General features: G+C 43.5%; 1 protein-coding gene and 1 long non-coding RNA gene across 3 annotated transcripts; one reads left to right on the top strand and one right to left on the bottom strand.

The window, feature by feature from the left end:
* Positions 1–1,890: 1,890 nt before the first annotated feature.
* LOC147252276 (uncharacterized) lies at positions 1,891–3,307 on the bottom strand. The gene is made up of 3 exons (XR_015118738.1): positions 3,126–3,307; positions 2,861–3,025; positions 1,891–2,424 (listed from the first exon to the last, which is right to left on the bottom strand). It is a non-coding gene; the product is annotated as an uncharacterized LOC147252276 (long non-coding RNA).
* LOC147252275 (immunoglobulin superfamily member 3-like) lies at positions 2,249–10,412 on the top strand. Of its 2 annotated transcripts, none has more exons than XM_086220526.1 (10): positions 2,249–2,429; positions 2,891–3,259; positions 3,347–3,757; positions 3,895–4,299; positions 4,868–5,233; positions 7,333–7,704; positions 7,787–8,188; positions 8,278–8,691; positions 9,564–9,956; positions 10,028–10,412. In XM_086220526.1, the coding sequence occupies exons 1-10, from the start codon at positions 2,360–2,362 to the stop codon at positions 10,228–10,230; spliced, it is 3,405 nt and encodes a 1,134-aa protein (XP_086076652.1). In that variant the 5' UTR covers positions 2,249–2,359; the 3' UTR covers positions 10,231–10,412. The 2 variants fall into 2 exon arrangements, with proteins under 2 accessions (XP_086076652.1, XP_086076651.1); XM_086220525.1 differs by having other exon boundaries at positions 2,888–3,259.
* Positions 10,413–22,453: the final 12,041 nt, after the last annotated feature.

The following is a 22,453-nucleotide window of genomic DNA, read 5'->3' as shown; positions in this document are numbered from 1 at the left end:
GATGGAAGTAAGAAACGATCCTCCTCTTCCTCCAGGCTGTCAGACGATGTAAAAATGTGTTGTGCTCTGTCTTATTTCACAGTTCATGATGTGGAGGTCAAAACAACAATTTATGGTACTAAAGTCAAGTCAGTCAAGTCAATTTTATTTGTATCGCGCCAAATCACAACAAAAGTTATCTCATGACACTTTACAGGTAGAGCAGGTCCAGTACCACACTCCTTCAATGAATTTACACCCAACAGTTCTCCATCAGCAGCACATCCTGCAACAGCGGTGACGAAAACCTTCCTTTTAACAGGCAGGAACGTCGAGCAGACCCAGGCTCAATGGGGACGGCCTTCTGCTTTGACCGGTTGGGGGGAAAGAGAGCAGGAGAGCAGGACAGGGACAAAGACAGATCATGGAGGAAGACAGATATACAGAAGGAAAGAGTGGGACAGAGATGAAGAGGGAAAGGGAAGAGACTGATGGACAGATGGGGATGTGAGCAGGTGGAGCTACGGGTGGCAGCTTGAGCCTCTTCAGGTCTGCAGCCTCCTCCAGCAGCACCCGGGATCTGGGATGAGGGGAGCCCAAAGGCTCCGGAGAAGAAGATGAGTTAGTAATATGTGTGAGTATGATTTATGTATGACAAATATAGGAGGACAGAGAGGAGTAGAGAGAAGCCTAGTGCACCATGGGAGATCCCCCAGCAGTCTGAGCCTACATACCTAAAGACTAGCCTAAGGCAGACCTAACATAAAGCTTTATCAAAAAGGAAGGTCTGAAGTCTGCCCTTAAATGAAGAGGGTGTCTGGATCCCGCCCTGAACCTGGGAGGTGGAGGGGAGCCTGATAGCTGAAGCCTCTGGCTCCCGTTCTACTTTTAGACACTCTAGGAACCACAAGTAACCCTGCATCCTGGAGCCAAGGGTTCTAGCTGGATAATAGAGGACTATGAGCTCTGTCAAATATGAAGGTGCCTGACTGTTGAGGGGTTTGTTTGTTAGAAGGAGAATTTTGAATTCTATTCTGAATTTGACAGAGAGCCAATATAGAGAAGCCAGTACAGGAGAGACATGGTCTCTTCTACCAGTTCTAGTCAACACGCGGGCAGCAGCGTTCTGGACCAGCTGGAGAGTCTTTAGGGACTTATTGGTGCAGACTGACAAGTTTTTCTGCATCTTTTCGGAAGAGACGGAATGTCCCTGATCTTAGCGATGCTACGTAAATGAAAGAAAGCAGTCCTAGAAATTTGCTTAATGTGGGAGTTAAAGGATAAAGTGAGTAAGATAAAAACCAGATGGCCCCAGGTTCATTCCCCAAAGAATAAATAAAGAAGAAACAACACTTCTGTTTTTCTACATTTATTTTTTCTTGATTTACCTTTGCAAAGCAGAGCCACAGTTTAGTTTGGACGCTGCAAAGTGAAGTGGGACTGTCTGTGCTGCATCAGCGTCTCCACTAAGTGGCGCTATTGCATCATTTTAGCTCCAAAATTGTTTCAAATTTAAATCGGGGCCCACCTCAGTCTGCAGGACCCATGCTGTTACCTAGCAACAGAGTTCAACCACAGACTCTTTATCTTTCAGATTACGAAGGTGTTGATCAAGTTAATGATGCCGGAGGAATAAACCTGAATCCAGAAACTGAAATAAACTATGAAAGCATAGTGTTGCTTCTCCCAGTGGGTAACAATCATCACTTCAGTTTTTTTCGAGGCAAAGTGAGCAAACCACATTATTCATCATTTAATTGGCTTTGGTTAAAAGAGACTCACTTTTAATTGTTTAAAGTTGATTGACTTTTATTTTCAGTTTTAGGAAACCAAACAGTTGACTAGTCTTAAAAATAACAATCGATGGAATATTAATAAGGAAAAAATGAATAATGGGACAAAGAAGAAAATATGAACAAAAACATGAATCATGATTTAATTGTTATTTATTGAAATGTATAAAAATGAAACAAATGACACGTTTGAATTCACATGGCATTAAAAACAGGTTCAAGATGACCTATTTCAATTGTTAATGACCCTGATTGGCGGCTGTGTTAAAAAAAAAAGTAGACAGCAGAAGCTGCAGTAGACAACCACAACCAAGTGACTGTACACATCCGTAAATGTTAAGTCTGTGTTATGAGACCAATAGAATGCATATTATTTTGCAGGCAATATGTCAGACTTCCGCTTGTACTTCCCCCTTGCAGAAACCACTGTAATGTCTCTCACAGCACACACACACACACACACACACACACACACACACACACACACACACACACACACACACACACCCTTTCACACAGGGAAGCAGTCAAAGAGCCCGACGGTTAGGTGTGATGGTGTGAACATTCAGCTGCTTCCAAAGTTCAGGATGCAGTTCTCCCTAAGATTCCTCTGGGGAACTTCTGTGCTTTTCGTTCTGGATCTGCTGTCGCACTGTGGTGAGTAGAACATGGCCTTCTTGAGTTTGCCTCCAACTAAGGTGACAGAAATCTGACAGAAATAACTGACTGTGTTATAGACCTTCACTTACAATATAAGTTGATTCCAATAAGAAAATTGACATATCCTAGCTTTTTAAAAAACTATTTCTTCTCGGTAATAAATATTCATTTTTAATGTCTCCAGAATATATGCCCATTAACAGTGTGTAAATATAAATATAAATATATATATTTGTATTTTTTAGCCATAATTATTGTGGGTTTTTTTTTTTTTTTTTGCTGACCTTTTGTTAAAAACTTCGGCTACATTCTCCTAGAAATAATAATCCTTCTCACCCTGACCATCACAACTGAAAAGTCTAGAGGTAGATGGCATGTGCACCAACACCGGAGCACCTGCATAACATGGCTGACGTCACTGAGCTCACCTCTTCATGGGTTTTTATCCTCGGCAGCAGAAGCCGGGGTGCAGATCGAGGTGCAGGCCGGGCCCCTGTACCGTGTGGAGGGCGCTCCGCTCTCCATCTCCTGCAATGCGAGCGGCTTCATCAGCGACAGCGCCGTCAAAGAGTTCCAGTTCCAGTACAAGAAGCCTGGCAAACAAACAAACATGAACATCATCAGCACCGGTGACCAAAGCTTTGCTTACGCAAAATTCTTGACGCGTGTGAGAAAGCGAGAAATTGTACTGACGCACGTGACCCCAAACTCCGTCCTGTTCGAGATTCTGAGCCTCCAGAGGGACGACGAAGGGGAGTATACCTGCGCGGTGGTCAACTCAGAGAGCGTTTACCGTGAAACCTACAGTGCTACAACTACAGTTAAAGGTAATCCCGGGACTCTGGAGTGTTGACGTGTGTCGTGCTGGTGTTCCAGTAAATGTCCTTGTCTCTGTTTCTACTGCGGTGCCTCAGTGATTGACAACTCGCTGAGCGTCTCGTCTCCCGTCGCCCCCTCGCTGAGCTACAATGAGGGTGACGCTCTGACTGTAACATGCCAGGCCTCCAGCAACACCATCCAGCACACCCATCTGTCTCTGGCCTGGTATCTCGACAAAGACATCAAGACGCAGCTGATCATGTCTCTGGACCGAGATTTCACTCTGAGACCAGGTCCGGGATTTGAAGGCCGCTTCCGAGCTGGGCTCATCAGGTTGGATAAAACAGGAGAGGTCACGTACACGCTGACGATGGCTCAGCTGGAGCCGTCGGACGGAGGCAGGCTCTACTGTCAGGCTCATGAATGGATCCAGGATCCTGATCTGACTTGGTACGTTATTGTACAGAAGAATGCGGGGGAAACTAACCTGAATGTCAAAGCCAGAGGTGAGACAAATGCATTTGTTATTCAAAAAAAGAAGTTATTTTAAAAAGTCCATCTCAAGTGAGGATGCTCATTGATTTATACTCCTCAGCTCATGCAGTTTCCTGACAGTCTCTCACCCTGCTTATTTTCTGGGTAGAGTTGAGACCAGACTCCGCATCTCTGTCAGTGAGAGTGTCTGCACAGCAGGCGGCTGTGCAGGAGGGGCGGGACCTGCTGTTGTCCTGCAACATCGACACAGAGAACCTGGAGGTGAAGTTCTTCTCCGTGGCTTGGTTCCGGAGCAGCATTGAGCTGGCCCGAATCGGACCCACAGGCATTCTGACTGTGGGACCTGATTACCGGGGCCGAGAGAAAGATGGGGAGTTCAGGGCCGCCAGGATCGGGGATAGAGATTACCGACTGATACTCCAGACTGTCAGAACCGAAGAGCAGGGAGAGTACACGTGCAGGGCATGGCCAGAGGACCGCGGTCAGGATGGTGCCTTCACCCAGGGAGCAGCTCAGGACTCCAGGCCCTTACTGATCAGCATCACCACTGCAGGTCAGTCAGCAAAGACGCCTGATACCAACATTGACAGGGTTGGTTTCATTTTCTGACCTGTAGGCCTAGAATTGACACTTCCCACCAGAAGGTGGTTCCCTCTAGTTCAACAAAAATCTACACATTGTTTTGACATAGTGTGGCCTTTCATGGGCGGAATGTCACTGGAGAGTCAGCGTAAGCAGTTAGCATCACCGTGGCAACCTCCAACTGCAGTTGCTGTCTCGTTGCTTCGTCAGTGTACATGCTGCTGCTGCTGCTCTCATTCATAATATAGAATATTTATTGACACACCAGTCAAAAAGTGGCTCATGTTAATTTGTTCATTTTCTTTAAACATGTTCTGTTTTTTCTAGACATTTTAATTCATTTCTTGTGGAACATTAGATGGACCTCAGAGGAGGTCTGTGCCCTTCTAGTCAGTTGTTAACGTGATCTCCTGTGATGACTGATTATCATACTGATTATTAAAAAAATCACAGTTAATTAAGGCTATCTTATTCTTTAAAATGAGGCTGTTATATTTTACTGGATACGTACGTTCACTCTCAGCCTTCTCTCATCACAGGAAGTGGGTTCTCCGTTGAAATGCCAAACAATGTGAGCGTTAACGAAGGTGACGCTCTGAAGCTCACTTGTAAAGTGCATGGGGTCAAAGGTCAGCTCTCCATCACCTGGCAGCGCAAATTATCATCAGCGGCCATGTTCACCGGCGTCATCAGTCTGAGTCAGGAGGGTGTTATCGAGGATGGTACGGAGTTCAGGGGTCGCAAAATAAGGGCGACGCGTCCGGCGGGCGACACCTTCACCCTGGAGCTTGATGAGGTCACGTCCGCGGATACCGGGGTTTACCAGTGTGATGTATCTGAATGGAAAATCAACAGCAGGACCAACAGCCAATCACAGGCTGCTATCGTGACAGTGGCTCCCACAGGTGAGATATGTTCGTCCATGCGGACACATTCTGGTACTAATCTATCAGTCTTGGAGAGTCGGGTGAAATTGTTTGTCGTCACAGTGGCCCTCGTTAATCAAACGAGCGCATAAAACAAACCATTTAAATTTTACGCTCCAATATATTTGGGTTTTTGAAGCCTCGTCCCTCGGGTTTAAGACATGGAGAAACACAATCCAGCTCAGAGGAGAACGGGCTCAGACCTGGAGATTGAAAGCTTCCAGCTGATCAGCTGAACCATCTGGTTTTATTGACTGTAGGACTAAACTGTGGGAATAAACAGGAGTCGGAACATGCAGTTTAGATCGAGATCACCGTTTATGGCCCCCCGTTTCCTGTGGTACGTTGCTTTGAGAAATGGGGGGCCAGCGAGTTGAGATCTTTTCAGGTAAAACTCACTTTCAGTGTTACTTTTTAGCTCATTCTCCTCAAAGACTACAGCCTGAACAATAAAGGAGCTCTTGAACAGGATGATTGTACCCGCAAGAACATTTCCTCATCCACAAAACATCACGAATCCTGATCAGCAGTCCTCTCTCTGTGTGATTCAGGCTTTTATTTAATCCAGAGCAGAGACCCGCGGAAACACTTTTCCTTGTGCCGACATTTTTACTTCTGCTGAGATCCCGTATCATAGCAACTAAACTGTCTCCAAAGTGCTCTCAAGCGCATCTCAACCAGGTAGTTTCATCCAGGGGGAAAAAAAAAAGAAAAAAGACCTCGGTCAGCTGCTGGACACCAAATTCAAAAAGGAAAATCCCAATAATCCTAATTCCTAATGTTTTGTTGACACCCCAATCTTCTAGCAGCAGCAGCAGCAGCAGGATAACAGTCATATTCATGGTCTAAAGATGATAAACCTGTACCCAATTTAATATGATTTCAACAAATCATACAGGAGTATAAACTTAAGTTTGGCCGGATAGAGAAATAAATCAGCTGCTCATTCCTCAAAGTTATTGTTGTCTGAGGGGTTTCGTAGATGCTCGTGTTTCATAGAGATTAGTCGGACACTCGTATGAAACAAGTATCGGTACCGATATTGCGGTTGTGACGAGGCCAACTAACTAACCAGTAACAGTGTGTAATTATGCAGCGGTGTTTACACATTTCCTGACAAGCAAACATACACACACACACACACAGCTGAGAAGCACAGCTCACTGCGGCTGCTGCCGTCATCACACCGAAGATAGACGTGTTTCCTCATCGGCAAGTGCAGACGCAACTTCTTAAGAGAGTCCAGGATTCACTTCTGTAATTGCTGTTTGTTCATAGTTAAGGATTTATTCCTCCATGACGCCGTGTTTGTGCAGATTGACAGAAAAGTAGACCAGGTGCTTTTATTAAAAACCAGTTACTCCGCATCATCACCAGGTCCACAGTCCCGCCGTCAGTTCATTTAAACACTAACAAACAAAACTCAATCATCTGGCCTGCAAGTAAATAAATCATGGACACACTCACACACACACACACACACACACACACTTTCTCACTTAATTTATTTAATATCTTTTCTGTTACACACACTCATATACTCAGGACGATGAGGGACACAGATTGTCATCTGTCTGACAGCGACACTCAACCAGCAGCCAGCATCAAGTCAGCGGCAGTAGAAGCTCAGTCTGGGTTCATTTGGTCCTCTGATCAATGACATCTAAATCTTAATCTGGGCCTTTTTCAAATCAATGATAAATGTAGCAACTTCTGATCAATCCCTATTTATTCTGGAAACCAATTTAACAAATAACACGCTCTTCACAGTCTAGCCGGAACAACTTTTGGTTTAAGTCCCACCCGTTTCTGATTAAGCCCCGCCCCCTCCAAGTGCAGCTCCAGATCCAGATCATTTTTTTGATAGTGCAGATCCAGATCCAGATAATGGTGTCCTTACTCATCCCTAATTTTAATGCATGAAACTTAATTACCTTACAGATGGTGAGGTTAGTCGCCCTTCGTTGTTTTTTAGAAGCAGATGACATTAAAGATTATGTGCAAAAGTGAGCGCAGCTGAAAGAAGATGCATAAACAACATTTTGAACACCCGTCCACCCTTTCTCTTTTCTTCACAGAGTCCTTTGTCGAAGTGAGTCTGTTTAGTCGCAACAACATGGCAACTATGGGAGAGAACGTGGAACTGATGTGCCGCATCAGAGGGATGCGTCTTCCAGTAACTGTGACGTGGAGCCTTCAGCGTGACTCCACAGCCATAGATAACATCCTGACGCTGTACTCAGACGGTTCTATCAGCTGGTCTGGAGAGCAGCACCGCTACCAGCTAAAAGTGGCAAAACAACAAGGTCAGACAATTCACTATCTGCTCATTAATGGTGTGAGTCACAGGGAGGCAGGGAGCTACCAGTGTAGGGTGTCCATCTTCCAGGAGAGCGTACACAAGAAGCTGCAGGCATCCAACAAGCTAACTCTGATAGTGCAGAACCCAGGTGCGTCTGACTTTTCTGAGGCTTTATATCATGATGGATGTGTATTCTGTTTCTCATACGTTCACTTGTCTCGTTTTCTCAGCTAGCCACCTCATACTGACCTCCACCCGGGCTTTGACAGGAAGTATCAACACCGACGTAGAACTCCAATGCTCCGTTAGCTCAGCCTCGTCTTTGTCGTCTCGCTATGCTGTCACTTGGATACTCCAGCAACCAGCACAAAATACAACGATCCTAACCTCGGACCAGTTTGCTTTGGTAACATTTGGACCCCATATGGAGGTGAGCCATATACAGCGAATCAGCACGAAGCGCACGAGAGGGATTCATCAACCCAGATTTGAGTTGATGCTTCGGCAAGCTCGGATCTCAGACGCGGGATTGTACGTTTGTGAGGTAGTGGAGTTGCTGCAGGATCCTAGTGGTGAATGGTACCAGCTTCCCCCGGTCTCCACGACGACCAGTCTAACACTCACTGAACCTGGTTAGTTCATCTGTAACACCCTCTGAAAAATCTTGATATTATTCATCATTTAACTTTGGCTTCTCTCACTGTACGCTTTGATTTTCCAGCCAATGACCTTCAGTTGGATCAAAGAGAGCAGCAGGTCCTTGCCAGCGAGGGGGAAGAGGTGCACTTCAATTGCAGCCTCATGTCAGCGGCATCCAGTCCTTCTGTTTTCTACAAAGTCACTTGGCTCTACACTGGACATGGTTCTCCCACCGTGAGGCTCCCCCTGGTGGAGCTTGATCACACGGGCCTGCTAACGTACCCTGAGAACCAGGCGCCCCGTGGCCTGCAGGAAAGGCTTCGTCTCTCTAGACCCACTCAGAGCAGGTTCAGTCTTGAAATTCAGACGGTCCACGAGGGAGACAGCGGGTCCTACCAGTGTCAGGTGGAGCAGTATGAGTTAGATCACGAAGGTCTCTGGCAGCAGAAAGCTTCCGTCAGTGCTGGTCCAGTCATGTTGTCTGTAAAGGCTACAGGTATGATCATTTAAAGCGCTACCTTTTAAGAATGTGTGAGTTTCCTTCAGAAATAACTTGGAAAATGAGTCCCAAAACTCAGAAGTAAATTGTTTAAATCCCCTGCTCTTAAAATGATTGGAATACTCATTTAAGACACGAATACATTTTGTTCTACAAAATAAAATACATCAGAAAATACTACACCTGGAATTTATTAGCTTTTCATGCATCTTAAAAACAGTGGTTGTGTCGAAGCAGTTAAACAAGGGTTCAGATGTTGTCACGTACGATAAATGTCACCGCACAACAAACAGGAGCGCAGAGCTGCATCAGTCCTTCCTTGATTGTTGACCTACTAAACCCCAGCAGTTTAATTCTTGCAGCATGTCACGGGCCGCGTGGTTTCGTGCCAACCAGAAGGAGGTTCTCCTGTCAGTGCAGCAAATACGAATTTACACCTCTGACGGTGCTGTCATGTTTGGCTCTAGAGGCGTTTTTTTTTTTTTTTTTTTAATGTTCTGCTTTCAGGTTATTTGTTTGCTTTTCGGTTTATACGCTAAATCCTCCTAATCTTTTCTTTTTTTTATCCTTTCCTCAACTTCTCTGCGGGCTGAAAAATGTTCCACCAGAAACTGAATTTGAACTGGGCAACTTGAATCATTGCATTAAAAACCAGGATTTGAATTGCATAATTTGGAATGTAATTTATTATTTGGAACTGCCTCGCAATAGAGTTGAAACTGAATTTAATATTAAGGAACTGAATTAATTTTGCTTCATAAAAACCCTTCAAATTCAGTCTCTAGTAGCCCTGTCTGGAAATATAATGGTTATTGATTTCATTTGCCTGACTCAACTAAAGTTGCATGTGTCTTTGTGCTATTCACCAGAGAGCAGCCTGACCATCGCGAAGGAGGACTTGGATTTAAACGTGAGCAGATCCCAGGATTTTAGTATTTCCTGTAATATCATCAAAACATCCAGACCTGAATCTGGATTGCAGGTCACATGGTTTTGGCAGGAGAGGACAGAAACTAAACCTAGGCCCGTATTCACAGTTTACCGGAACGCCACCCTTCAAGACAGGTTGGGGAAGGGTGGTCTGCTTAGATTTGTCCACCCTTCGCCCAACCAGTTCCAACTTACGTTTTCGAAACCAGTTCCTCAGGATAGTGGAGTTTATTTCTGTGAGGTGGAGGAGTGGCTCCCATCTGTGTCCCGTGGATGGAGGAGGGTTGCTGCGGAGACGTCAGGATATCTGACAGTCAGGGTCTATTCTGCAGGTGAGCACGGTGCACGCTGTGAAATCTCCTATTACTGAGAGTGGATATGTGATTCTTCGCCGTCTTCACAGGAGATGCCGAAGCCGTCTCTGAGTCGGGATGCAACTCAGGTGTCTGGATCGGGATTCTCGTCTGTATTATCATCTTCTCACTGTTGGTTATATGTCTGCTGCTGCTGAAGATACGCCAGGCCAAGATCTCACACAAGAGTTCGGGTCAATCTCTGTGGGTAGAGCAACACCCTCTGAATACCAAGCCAAGTGCAGAGGACTGAACCTCAAATACTGGAGAGAAATGAAAAAAAAAGTTAGTTTATGTATCAAGTATTACATACAGGTACTTTTTATAACTTGAAAAGCTGCATAAATCATATTTGATAACTGCAGCAATGCTCAGTTATTCAGAACCTCTCCATTTTTGTAAATGAATGTTTCTCTAAATGAATAAAAACCTTTACACCGAACCAAACATTGCACCTTCGCATTTATGCATAATAACCAGCTTCTTACTGTCGCAGTCAAGTTAAGAAGCCGGTCAACTGTGAAATCCGCACTCTGACTGGCAGTTGATGAGTTTTTCAACGCAGAGAAGCGAGATCTTATGGTTTTGATGAGGAGACGCATTCCGTGTGTCGTAGAGCAGCTGCGGTAAGAAGATGGCCTAGCAGGAAGTGTGCTGTGGTTCTGCAAGAGCTGACTGTGTGGTCCAGGCAGCGCGCTGAAATGGGAGCGTGACTGATGTTTGTACAGGGCGTTGCAGCATTCATATGGAAGTCACAATTTTCTTATAGAGGTTATACAAAGTCACACACACAAAGGGGAAGAAGATTTCTGTTTTTGCGCTTGTTGTTCATGATATGTGCTTTTGTGTCATACAGAGACCATACTGACCAGAGAGAGAGAGAAATATCTTTTATGCCCGTATGAAGTTTATCACTTTTATCTCATGGCTAAACATCAATCATGTAGCTAATAGAAAAAAAAAAGTTGTATGCCTTTATGAAATGTAATTTGTTCTCACAAATTGATTAAATCGTGAATGGTACTTCTGGTGGGCACAAGTCAGTGAACGTGTGGGAACCTACCTCAGATCCAGTCATACAGGAGAGTTGTACCTCATGGCCAAATGAATCCACTTGTGGGAAGAATGAATATCTTTTGGCAACTAATTATTCCAAACATTAATAAGATTTTGTGAACAAATTCCATCTAGCGATCACAATTTAAACAAACTGTGGGAACAAGTTGTACCTTTTGGTCGAAACGTGTATTTTCTTCTCTCTGTTGCCAAGCCGCTGTTCTTTACTTTCATATTTGATTGTGGGGTGTTGGTGTGTTTCAATGTGTTTGTCCTTGCTGAATGCGTATTTGTGTCTCCGTCCTGTGAGTAATAATGGTGAAACATTTTCCATCATCCTGGCTGTCTCCTGTACGTTAAATCAGAAATGAAACCGGAAGTGGGAGATGAGATGTCTGTCTCACTTTGAGCTTCAAGGTGGTTAAGAGTTTTCACGCCTATGAGTCGCCTGGTAAACTTCGTCCTCTGACTGTGCGATGATAATGTGGGTCACGTTGGAACCCAGAGAATGGAGGTTCAGTGGAAAGTTGATAATTCTTATCTGTCCTGTTCAATTTTTGTTTAGCTAAAATTGTTGGACTGCATATAAATTGAACTTAGTTGGCTGCAAATGGCTTTAAAATAAACATTAAATTAATTCCCTGCAACCTGTTAAATCACAGTCTAAATACTCGCTAGCTGCTGCTGCTGTTTTGAACCTCGACGCAATGTCGGTTCTGCATTTTAACAGATGTTCTTATTCAGTAAAAGTTGAGCACAAAGTAATCAAATCAAATCTAAGGAAGAGTAGAGTAGTCTCTCTCTCTCTCTCTCTCTCTCTCCTCCCCTGCATCAGCCCTATCAATGTTTAACACCCCATCTGTGTAAGAGACTAGAATAGAATCCATTTCTCCTTCTCATTTTTTTGCCAAAACAGGCTCAGACACGAGATGACTCCAATACAGAGAAAGGCTCTTGTCCGATGAGTGGATGTACAACTGAAGGTAAAACCAACAGTGCTTTTCTAAAAGATGTCAGACTAAAAGTACACAGAGGAAGACCGACGATCACCCCCTGAGACACGAGGCAGCACCGTCTTAGCTCTTGAATTATACCAGCTCCTCACAATGTGCTGGACTGGCTCCCTCTTAACGGTAATTCCACTACCTTGTGTTTCCATGGCGATGCCTGTCAGAACAAACAAAGAAACATTGAATTTGGGAGGCAAATCAATGCCTGCGTCTACGCAGCAAAGACTCAGTGTAACAGGGACAAAGTTGCATGTATAATGACAGCTGACATCTCCCGGCTCTGTCATGATGGCGGAGGCAGGGGGAATGTGGAAATCAGCTGTAGGTGAGCAGCTGTTGGAGACAGATTTATTGCAGAGAGAGAGGAAAAAAAAAAAAAGAACAATCCGAGCAAGGTAGGCAATGAAAGTGACAGATCAGCTTGTACGACACAAAAAGGGGAGGAAAAAAAACAAGCAAGGAAAAGAGAACTGAAAGACACACCAGGACTAAAATACAACTGGACTGCGGAGTCAATCACAGGTGGTAAAACATGAGGACAGTAAAACAGGAAGTAAATACGACGTCTGACTGCAAAACCCTGAAATTTAACTGGCGCTGTGACATCCCCGTGCTTCCTGTCGCAGCGCGTCTGAACATTAGTCGATCAATCAGTTCTTGTTTGAAGTGCAAACTGGGATTTCTAGCTCTACAGCTGTAATGTACTTCTACTTCATAATATCCAAACCGGCTGACATTTTGGATCCCAGATTCCCAGCGTGTAGCTGGAAAAGCTTTAAGCTGGTTATCTCTGTGACTATGATCTCATTCCAGAATTGATTTGGCATTAGCTTGATGCTCCGTCCTTCATTTGCCATCCTCTGCCATGGATTTAGGAAAACTGTGCGGTCATTGTTCCAAAACTTCTTTGAACTACAGTGACCACATGCAGAAGTTTACAGGTTGCCTTCAGCGCACACACACACAGTGCACAACACTGAAAGGACATCGGTGATATATTACTTTGTTTACTGGTACTCTTTTATGGTTAATGAAACTGAAAGAGAGTTTGCAGACCTGCCCAGAGTGCAATAAATATCTGGCCCAAATGTACCCCACAGTTCTTTGTGGTTCATATTTGGCCTTAAACGATTGTGTTTGTTTGTCTGTCAGCACAACAAAGCTAAATCTATATAGACGATTTATCAGCAAACATGGATAGGTGTAGCATGGACTGTAGCTCACCCCACCCTGGTCTCAGGGTGCCATACGTGCTCACTAACTGCACCGCCAAAGCACCAGGCTCACTGGTAAGTTCATCCTTCGCACTACCCCTCCTTTAGGGAAGCGTCACACATCCTCCAATGCAATACTCCAGCTCCCAGGGCGGGGACCCACACACTGGGGCCACCTAACCAGGGGGCCCTTCGTACAGCTCACATTCTGGGTACACTTCCAGTGACCTCACAGCAAAGCATCCCACATCTGACATCATACGTAGCAGAGGTAGAGGTTAGTCATCACCCCCCTGGTATCGAACCTTGCAGGTGTTCTATGGGGTACCAAACCTACTCACTGACCACAGTGCCACAGAGCCAGGCCCGTTGGCATGGCAACGAGACTGCTTATTTAACCGTGGTGATGGCCATCTGTCACAATGACCAAGGAAGTGGATTAGTCATATGATTAGGTGGCAAAAGGAAATGACATGTCTTTTTACATTTTGATGGAATCCTTGTGCTGGTTTGAGCAGATTCCTCGCAAATGAGACCATAAACACCTGAAGAACCTGGTGATGAGTCACTGAGAGGGCGGCCGACTTTGACATTTCACCATGGAACAGGAAACTGTTCATTGTTCAGTCAGCGTCCCTGCAGACACATACATGTTGAATTCATAGACATATTGCCACCTTGTGGTTACAGGAAGTATGCCCGATGGAAAGGAAATTTGATTTACACCAAGCTTACGCTGAATTATTGAATTATTGCCTAGATATGTATGTGTGCGTGTGTGTGTGTGTGTGTGTGTGTGTGTGCTCTAGTACCACCTACTGGGGGTAGGAAGTGATTTTTGCACCATAGTGCTGCATTTGGTCAGTCCTTCATGTCAAACCCAAATATTACCAGGTTTCTCCAGATGCCCGGTTCCTCGCTGCGTTTAACTCAAGTGGCCTATTGTTGGCTGTGGGACTGTGAATTCTAGGTTTTTAAATGACTCTCCATTCTGGGTTTATAGAGAAAAGTTATTTCCCTCATTGTGGGAGCTCTCGACAAGTAAGTTGACCTCACACTTCACTTACTTTAATTCCATTGAGAAGTTTGTGCCGGGTCAGTATTCAGATTACACTGTTTTGTCATAAGACTTCTTTTCCAGCCCAATTTTTTATTTTTTTATACATTATCCTCATTTTCTGTATTTGCAAATGGGAATTGATTTTTAAGAGTTGAATAGTGTTTTTCCTTCCATATTCACAGTTGAAACCATTTGAGTGAACTTCAAGAGGATGTCAAGGCTTTGCAATGGGAACCATCATCAGCGAATGTCAGATCTGTTTCTGCAAAATAGCACCAGGGGCTGTGAATTTTTTGCAATTGTTCTCTTAATTTAGTCTTATGAATATTGAGCAGAGTCGGGATCACGTTGTATGAAGTAAGTGGTTCTTTTTCCTATGTTTGATTTCACACCGCTTATTTTGATACATGGTTTTAATTAGTTTTCACACCATGTGCCATTTTTCCAAATATCTATAAAAGAGCCTCTGATGCCAAATACAGCCTGTTTGAAACCTACAAAACTTGAATGCATTTTATTTTTATTCTGGTGTGTGTGTGTGTGTGTGTGTGTGTGTGTGTGTGTTTCACTGAAAGTGAGAGAGATCAGGTATCGAGGCAATTACCAGGCTAATTATTGGCTCCATATTCAGTACTTCAAGAAATATTATCAATTTAATCTTATTGCTAATAAAAAAGGGGTCAACTCCAGCGGTGCAGACAAAGTGATGAGTGCTTTCAGCTGCTGCTAGAAAGTTGTGTGTTCCACATGAAGCCATTTCCATTGAAGGTTTTGCAGTTTTCTCAGAAGATACTAAGCAACTGTCATCCTAACCTGGTGCTGCTGATTTGGAACTAATTGAGACTCAAAATTAAGTAAAAATGTAAGGTTTTTAGTTCCTCCCTGTTTTATAAAACCTCAGGGAGCAATTTTATTTAGCCACCTTTTCATTTATTTGTTCAAATCTCCAGTTCACCTTCTAGGAAATGCTGCTAGGAGTTTCTTCAAAACTTGGTGCTTTCAGAGCAAGTTGAGAAGTTCTCCTGTAAATAAACCTGTGTTTAAAAGCACTTCCGTGAATTGTTGAGTTGAAGTTTTTGACAAAAATATTTGGCATTTTAATTTCAAATGAATGCCGGTTTCAGTCGCTGTAATTACTGATTATCAATATCAGCACTTAAGTAAATGTATCAGTTGTCCCTTGTGGAAATCCAACATTATAGTGCTGCAGCAGCAGAGACCAAACCGCACGTCTCTGTAATTCTGATGGTTGGAATTATTGTCACTAAAATATAAAGTGTAAAAACTTATTTCAACTCTCTCTCTTTATCTCTCTGACGCAGACACACACACACAGACATAAACACACATGCGCGCGCACACACACACACACACAATTCAGCACAACAAAGTTGGCCCTGAAACTCCCTCTTCAACAGGAAGATAATATGTCCTGGCAGAAGATGGGATGACACGGGGAGAGGGATACGAACGCCTCCCCTGGAACCTGAAAGCTTTCTCTGAAGCACGTCTCACCTCCTCTCACTTCAACTCACTTAATCTCGTTGCTTAAACTCTTGATTCCTCTGTGCACCTTTGTGGTCTAGTTTTTGCCTTTGATATTCACTTTTCCCACAAGGAAAGGACATCAGCCTGACAGAACTGCCTTCTCTTCCTGTTTAAAGCAGAAGCTCCATGGTTGTAATTTCCCCTGATTAATCTTATGATCTGTCAGCACTAGAGGGAGCTATTACAACCTAAAAGGATAAAGCCATATAGAAGTCAGCAGGTCAGCATGGAAAAGTGAGAGAGCCTGTCACTCAGTCTGCTACCTGAAGAGTTGAATTCTTTTTCTGCCTTCACTGAGAGAACGGAGGAAAAATTCCTCCAAAAGTTGAGACAGGGAGAGAGCGTGAGGTCTCAAGGTGTCATGGTGACACCTCACACGTCACCGAGAAGAATTTTAGAAAAGTAGAAGCAAAGCCGAGATGTCTTCATGCAAACACAGCGAGGGGATTACCTCATTTATCCAGCAGCCTCATCCCTGCGCACAAATATACAACTCTGCACTGTTAAGAGCTGTCTGCCTTTTCTTGTTGAGGCCTGATTATTATCCCCCGAGACAGCGTCGGCTGGTAGAAGGAGCTGGGGAGTCCAAAATAAAAACAACTTAAATGGTGCAATATGAAGTAATAGCCTGTTGTGCTCCCTGACGAGAGAGCTCTCAAGAATCTGAGCTCCAAGCTTTTCTCTCACAGCATCACTCACACACGCTGCACAGATAAAATGCATGTATGACTGCATGCTCTCCACGCAGCTTTTAATCATGTTTGTGGTATACAGCTTCTCCCTGTGGACAAGATGAAGATGACAAGTTCATTTTAAAGGCATCATGAAGCTTTTATTGATTCATGTGACAAAATGAAATCGGCCTTTTCGTTTCTCTCTCTCTCTCTCTCTCTCTCTCTCTCTTTTTTTTTTGGAAGAGAATATTGCATCGGTAGGCTCATGAATAAAACAGAATTTTAACTTACTCTTGATTTACCATATGTCTTCTTTCTCATTCCATCTCTCCTGCTCTCCAGAGACCACGCCGTTTAACAAGACGGCCAAGACATTTTCCATCCCGCTGACAAACAAGAAGTTGGTTGTGTTTTGGTGTTAAATACTTTTAAAGCTTCCCTGCCGGACCATATGCACCTTTTGCTGTGGCTAATGGTAGAGCTGATGTCAAAGTCATTCCCCCACATCATCCTGCAACACCGAAACCATGATAAGGGGGACCCAGGTGCTGCATTAATCTATTGTGTTGTGAGAGGATGGAGAAATGACCAGGATTACCTGTTTGGGTGAATTGGCGATGTAAAAATGGGGAGAAAACAGGTGGTGGCGGTGCTGGGGGGCACGAACTGCAGCGAAAACGCCATTTATCATAATTTTTTTTGCTACGTTTGTGATGTCAAAATAAAGGATGCTGGATTGACCGCACCGAACTTTATCAGGCACCTTAAAACCTATTTGAATAGCTGGAAGGATAGCAAACATCTTTAGCATAGCTGCATCAGCTACATGTTCGCTTGCAACTCGCTTTGTGGGACGTTAACTTGATTAAAGAGGAACGCTTTCCAGAGCTGGACTTGATACGACGTCTATAACACATCCTTAGTCCACGCTGCCGCTTCCTGCTCCTAAACCGAGACAAAGACATCACCTAGAGAACTAGCATACTACTATATTTGGAGAAAATGAGGGGAAAAGAGCAAGAAATTTTAGACTTGACTTTGGCTTGAGATCCAGGAATTGGGACTTGACTTGGACTTACAAGAGAAGAATTTTAAGCGTATCTGGAATTACTCCCGGAGACATGAAGTCTTGTTTTTCCCAGGAGACCAAACGTGAAAACAGCACTTAGCTGGCTCAACACTGTCCGCGTGCAGCTTGACGTTATCTGATTTTGATACTGACAGAGCTCCTGCAGAGAAGAGGCCTCTTACCAGGGGGATGAGAGCAGAGGAAAATGTCAGCTGCTTCCAAAAACATTCAATCATTGGTGTATCAGAGCCGGGGAACAAATATAGCTCTGCAGCTATTAGAGAAGTTTATCATCAGAGGCCGTGCCAGAAGCGTATCAGCCAATATATCAGTTAGCAGCACTTGAAGCTTTCCTATCAACCTAAATGTTTTTGTGAAAGGTAAAGAGGGAAAATGTCAGGGTCAGTAAGACATTAAGCAGTTTTTTTACACAGCCTATATTGTGTGGGGGTAGAAGATAAAGCGGTGTTGTTTTTGTTTGAAAGTTTCTGCAGCATCTCTGCATCTTCCTCCACACTTGCATGATGTTGCTTTCATCTCTGTAGCCTTTTATCTCCCCATTTTACCTTCAGTTTTACCAATTTTGTGTTTCTCTATTTTCACTCCAAAAAAATCACTGTATGATTCTCTTACAAAACTTTAAAAAGATGCGTCCTCCAAAAGTGAGAAGTACATATTGTACCTGTAGATTATTCAAGTATTTGTACATTTTATTTGTTACAACAACTGTTCAACTTAAACACAGATATCTGTGCTTTATAATCCTTTGCAATTAAAAAAAAAACAGGTTTTTGCACTTAAGTTTTGATGCACAACAGACAAAAACAATGTAAAACACATAATGAGTGATACAAATAAATTCTATGCGTGTGTGTGTGTGTGTGTGTGTGTGTGTGCGTCTACTGAATAAGTACTTTTTTTGTGTCCTGCTGCTGTTTGCTCGTTTTGTGTTGTTGCGGTCCTTCATTTTTTCCTGAGTGTGTGCTTGTTTTGTGTGCCGCCGGTCATCATGATGTACTTGTTTCTAAGCTCTTTTCCCTCTTTTGTCTAATGTGGACTAATAAATTATTGATCAAATTAAAAAAGGACGAGACTTTTATTTAAGGGGGCCGATAACTGGTTGTCCGTCCAACAAACTGTAGGTGGCAGTAATGCACATAAACGCTGGTTTCCACTTTCTAAAACATACACAGTAAAAGAAGAAGGGGAGGCCATCCGTCCGCAACAACATATTTACAGAGAAGAGACAAGTCAGGGACACTTTTGAATCAGTACTTTTACTTTTAGCAATCTTCTTTTACATAATTATCTGTTCTTCTGCTGGAGTTATTAATACTGGTATTGCTGCTTTCCAGTGCTGCCACCCTTACGGCCATGGTGCCATCATGAGCACTGACAGAAATGAAAATGAATAAAAACTTTCGATTACCTTGGCTGCTGCTCGGCCACCCTATTCCAGCTGTTCTGGATTACTGTCTTTGCCTTTGTACCCTGAACACACAGGCACACACTGTACCGAAGGACTGAGATGAATGCAAGTCAAATTAGACAGATCCTCCAAACAAACACAGCCAATCTGATAGTGTTTGCTGTTTTCTTAACTTACGTTCTGCACATTTGACTAGCTGTACAGAGCCACCATGGTTGCTGCCGCAGGGGGATGATTGCATGTTGACAGGCACTTTTCTTTTCTTTTTTTTTTTTATCCCTGTAGGCATGTGCAAGTATTTCTGATCATCTTCTCCATGCCATAATGCCAGTTTTGATGCTTGTGACTAACATGGGGATGCTAGTGAGTTGCTGTCTTCATTAGCAGTGGTTTAGATGCTGTCATATCACCTCCTCTTCCTCAGTAACTAGCTTCGATGCTCTGCTGGGCCCGTCAGCTTCCATCAGCCTTTCTGTGCATGTGTGTGTGTGTGTGTGTGTGTGTGTGCGTGTGTGCGCGTATGTGTGTCCCACAACTGCTGTCATGCTTACATATGTTCCTAATTAGCTGACAAACACTGTGTAGTTCAAGCAATGATTGTACATTTACAACACTCATGTTTGTATACATCTTTAACCACACACACACAGACACATACATATTGAACATTAGTATTCATAAAGCCCTAAAAGTTACACATGAACACTTTTCCCTAAATGTGTCTATTTTTGTGTGCTGAGCTCTCATTTACATTTCTGAACCTACGTGACCCAGGAATACAGTAGAAATGCTCTTAAGATAGCATTCTAAACCTCATACATTAGCATTGATGCTTTATGGGTTCATAATTATTTCAACTAAAATAGAAGATGTGATTACCCTCCTCCTCAAATCACCCACTGCTACCATGGCAACCCATTCCTTACGAGTATTAACGGTAAAAGTGAAAAAAGAAATGTGCTCGTAATAATCACGAGTGACATTAATCTCTACTTTATTTAATTCTTTATTTCTGTGAGTGCATTTTTCGGTGCCATCTATAATTGCACCGTCTCTGGTCAAATCAGGTAAGTTCATGCAGAGATATGGACGGGAGTGAGAGCGAGTGAGAGAAAAAACATAAAATTTAAATCTGTCAGTGCCTCTCTCACTCTCTCACAGCTCCTCTTTTTCTGAGCAGCTGGTTGATGTGACAGTGAGGCAGGCAAGCCTGTCGCACATCATTAGGGTCTTAGAGTGTGACACACAAGCCTCCAGGGCAAAGACATGGTCTGGTCTACGTCTACATGCAGGTTTATATATTTTTCCGCTCCGGAGAGCAGCAAGGCACAAAGTTAAACTGTAGGTAACGAGAGGTCCCACGATACTTAAATGTGATGTGTTCTTTGATTCGCCTTGTGCCAGTCGCTGCCTAATTACATGCAGTAAGTTAGTTAGGGGAAGGGGATGATATATTGTTGTGAAAACTATGATAAACTAGTCTTTGCTTTCACATAAGTTTGAATTAGGTTGCACCGAATTGATCACCAGACACGGAGTTGATGGAAACCATTTGAGGGTGTGAGACGTGAATCACTTCATCAGAAATGCAGAGTTACTGTATGCAGAGTTCAGGTTTATCCTCTTGATTCATTCTTTTAAGTAAACAGATCGGTAATGGTTAACCATTTTGTAAAGCAGGGTTTGTCAACCTTTTCTACCTCAAGGTCCCCTCACAAAACAGCCAGGGCCCATAAAAGAAAAGATCCCAAATCAACGCACACATTTTTTTTTTTTTTTTTTTGCGCCATAGTAACCAGCTTTTGTTGTTTTGCTCTTGGTAGTTTTTATTCACCACACCAAAGGATAACGTTGCTGGTTAAATTGCCAACGTGAGCATTTCAAACGGATGACATTCAAAGATGGATTTTCTAGAACAAATTACATTTTGATTTGTAACTTTGTGACGTGTGCATTTCTCCATAAACCTGTACAAAATTCCTCGCTCCACGTGCAGTCGTACAAATGAGTAACAACCGTAAATACTCGGCTCCTTCAGGGTTTAGTGGGAAACAACTAAACCACTCCACACATCACCATCCTGTCACATTTCTGTAAGTTATTATGGGATAAAACGTTTCTCAGTTCTCTCTGTTGTAAAAGTTTGAGTGCAAAAGAACAATTGGTAAAGGTGTGTCTCGCTGCAGGTAGACATTTGTCCTCAGCTGAAGCACAGCGCCATCTTTGTGAGTGTGGTGAAAGGGAGGTACTGAATTGGAACCCTCAGAGGATCTTGTTCTTGATTCAGGATGAAGACCTCCACAGTCTATCTGACCAAAGTGACCTGGCCTGCACACCGCATGTGTTCCAAAAAAAAGGAACATGCTTTTTCACACAGCTGCCTCGAGGAACTAGACAATAGACAGCACTGATGGAGGCACGACCAGGTCCTCAAATCCATTGCTGAGACAATCAGAAAAGGGATCAAGGGCAGCAGATACACCACAGCCAGGGCCTTTTACTTTGTCCATGAGGGACGGAGAGCAAAGAAAAGTCCAAAGGATGGCTCTGCTGGTTTGTCCTCCGCGGCCGGAGGAGCGGCTGAGTCTGATCAATCAGCCTGGGTCGTGCCGCCTGGATTTCTGATGCGAGACCTCAAACGTCCAATGATTTCAGGAAACAACAGTGATGACGTGTCCAAGCACGTGCACCAGAAGATGCTTTCAAAAACTGAAGAACTGATGCATAACTTGTGTCTACAGATTTACACAAAAAAGTCACATGGTGAATTCTGGAAATTCCATGGTGCTGTCAGGGAGATAGACTGTAAACCACAAGCTGGATTATAAAGTGTAACCCCAGAATCACCCTCAAAACTATTTCATCCTCTCTCTCTTTTTTTTTTTTTAACTGGAATCAATCCAATCACCTCCCATATCATCATTTCATAGGTTGTTTTTTTTTTAAATTTCAGTACATTTCACTTCACACACATAAACAGAACTAATGAGGGCTCAATATGGTGCTCAGAACATATATAGCCCTTTCATGAATTCTCAGCTTAGAACTGGTGAAGCTGCTCATTTCTCTCTTGCTTCAATAACAGTTTATGGTCAAGATAAACAAATCGGCTACAGTTAACATGAAAGGCTCAACCCCTGGCTAACTTCAAGCAAGGGACAATTATGGATTCATGTTTGTCATGCTCGCATTCTCTGTGAAAATGTTTGGTGAAACCTGGTTTACAGTCACCGAAGGGCAGATGCCGCTCTTTCAATGAACCGTATAGTAAATCTAACATAAACTGAACAAGAAAAGGATTCAAAGGATCATTAGGTTCTTTAAAAGAGTAGCGTTTTGACGGCGGGACAGTAAGCTGCTGAGAGCTGAGACAGGTTGTCTTTCATCCTGAGCATGTCTCTGACACAGCAGGCCCA

The sequence above is a fragment of the Aulostomus chinensis genome, chromosome 12 (assembly GCF_037954235.1).
Source record: "Aulostomus chinensis isolate RoL2024-O1b breed Wild chromosome 12, RoL_Achi_v1.0, whole genome shotgun sequence".
Taxonomy (NCBI): Eukaryota; Metazoa; Chordata; class Actinopteri; order Syngnathiformes; family Aulostomidae; genus Aulostomus; species Aulostomus chinensis.
This window is presented reverse-complemented; position numbering and strand designations above follow the sequence as displayed.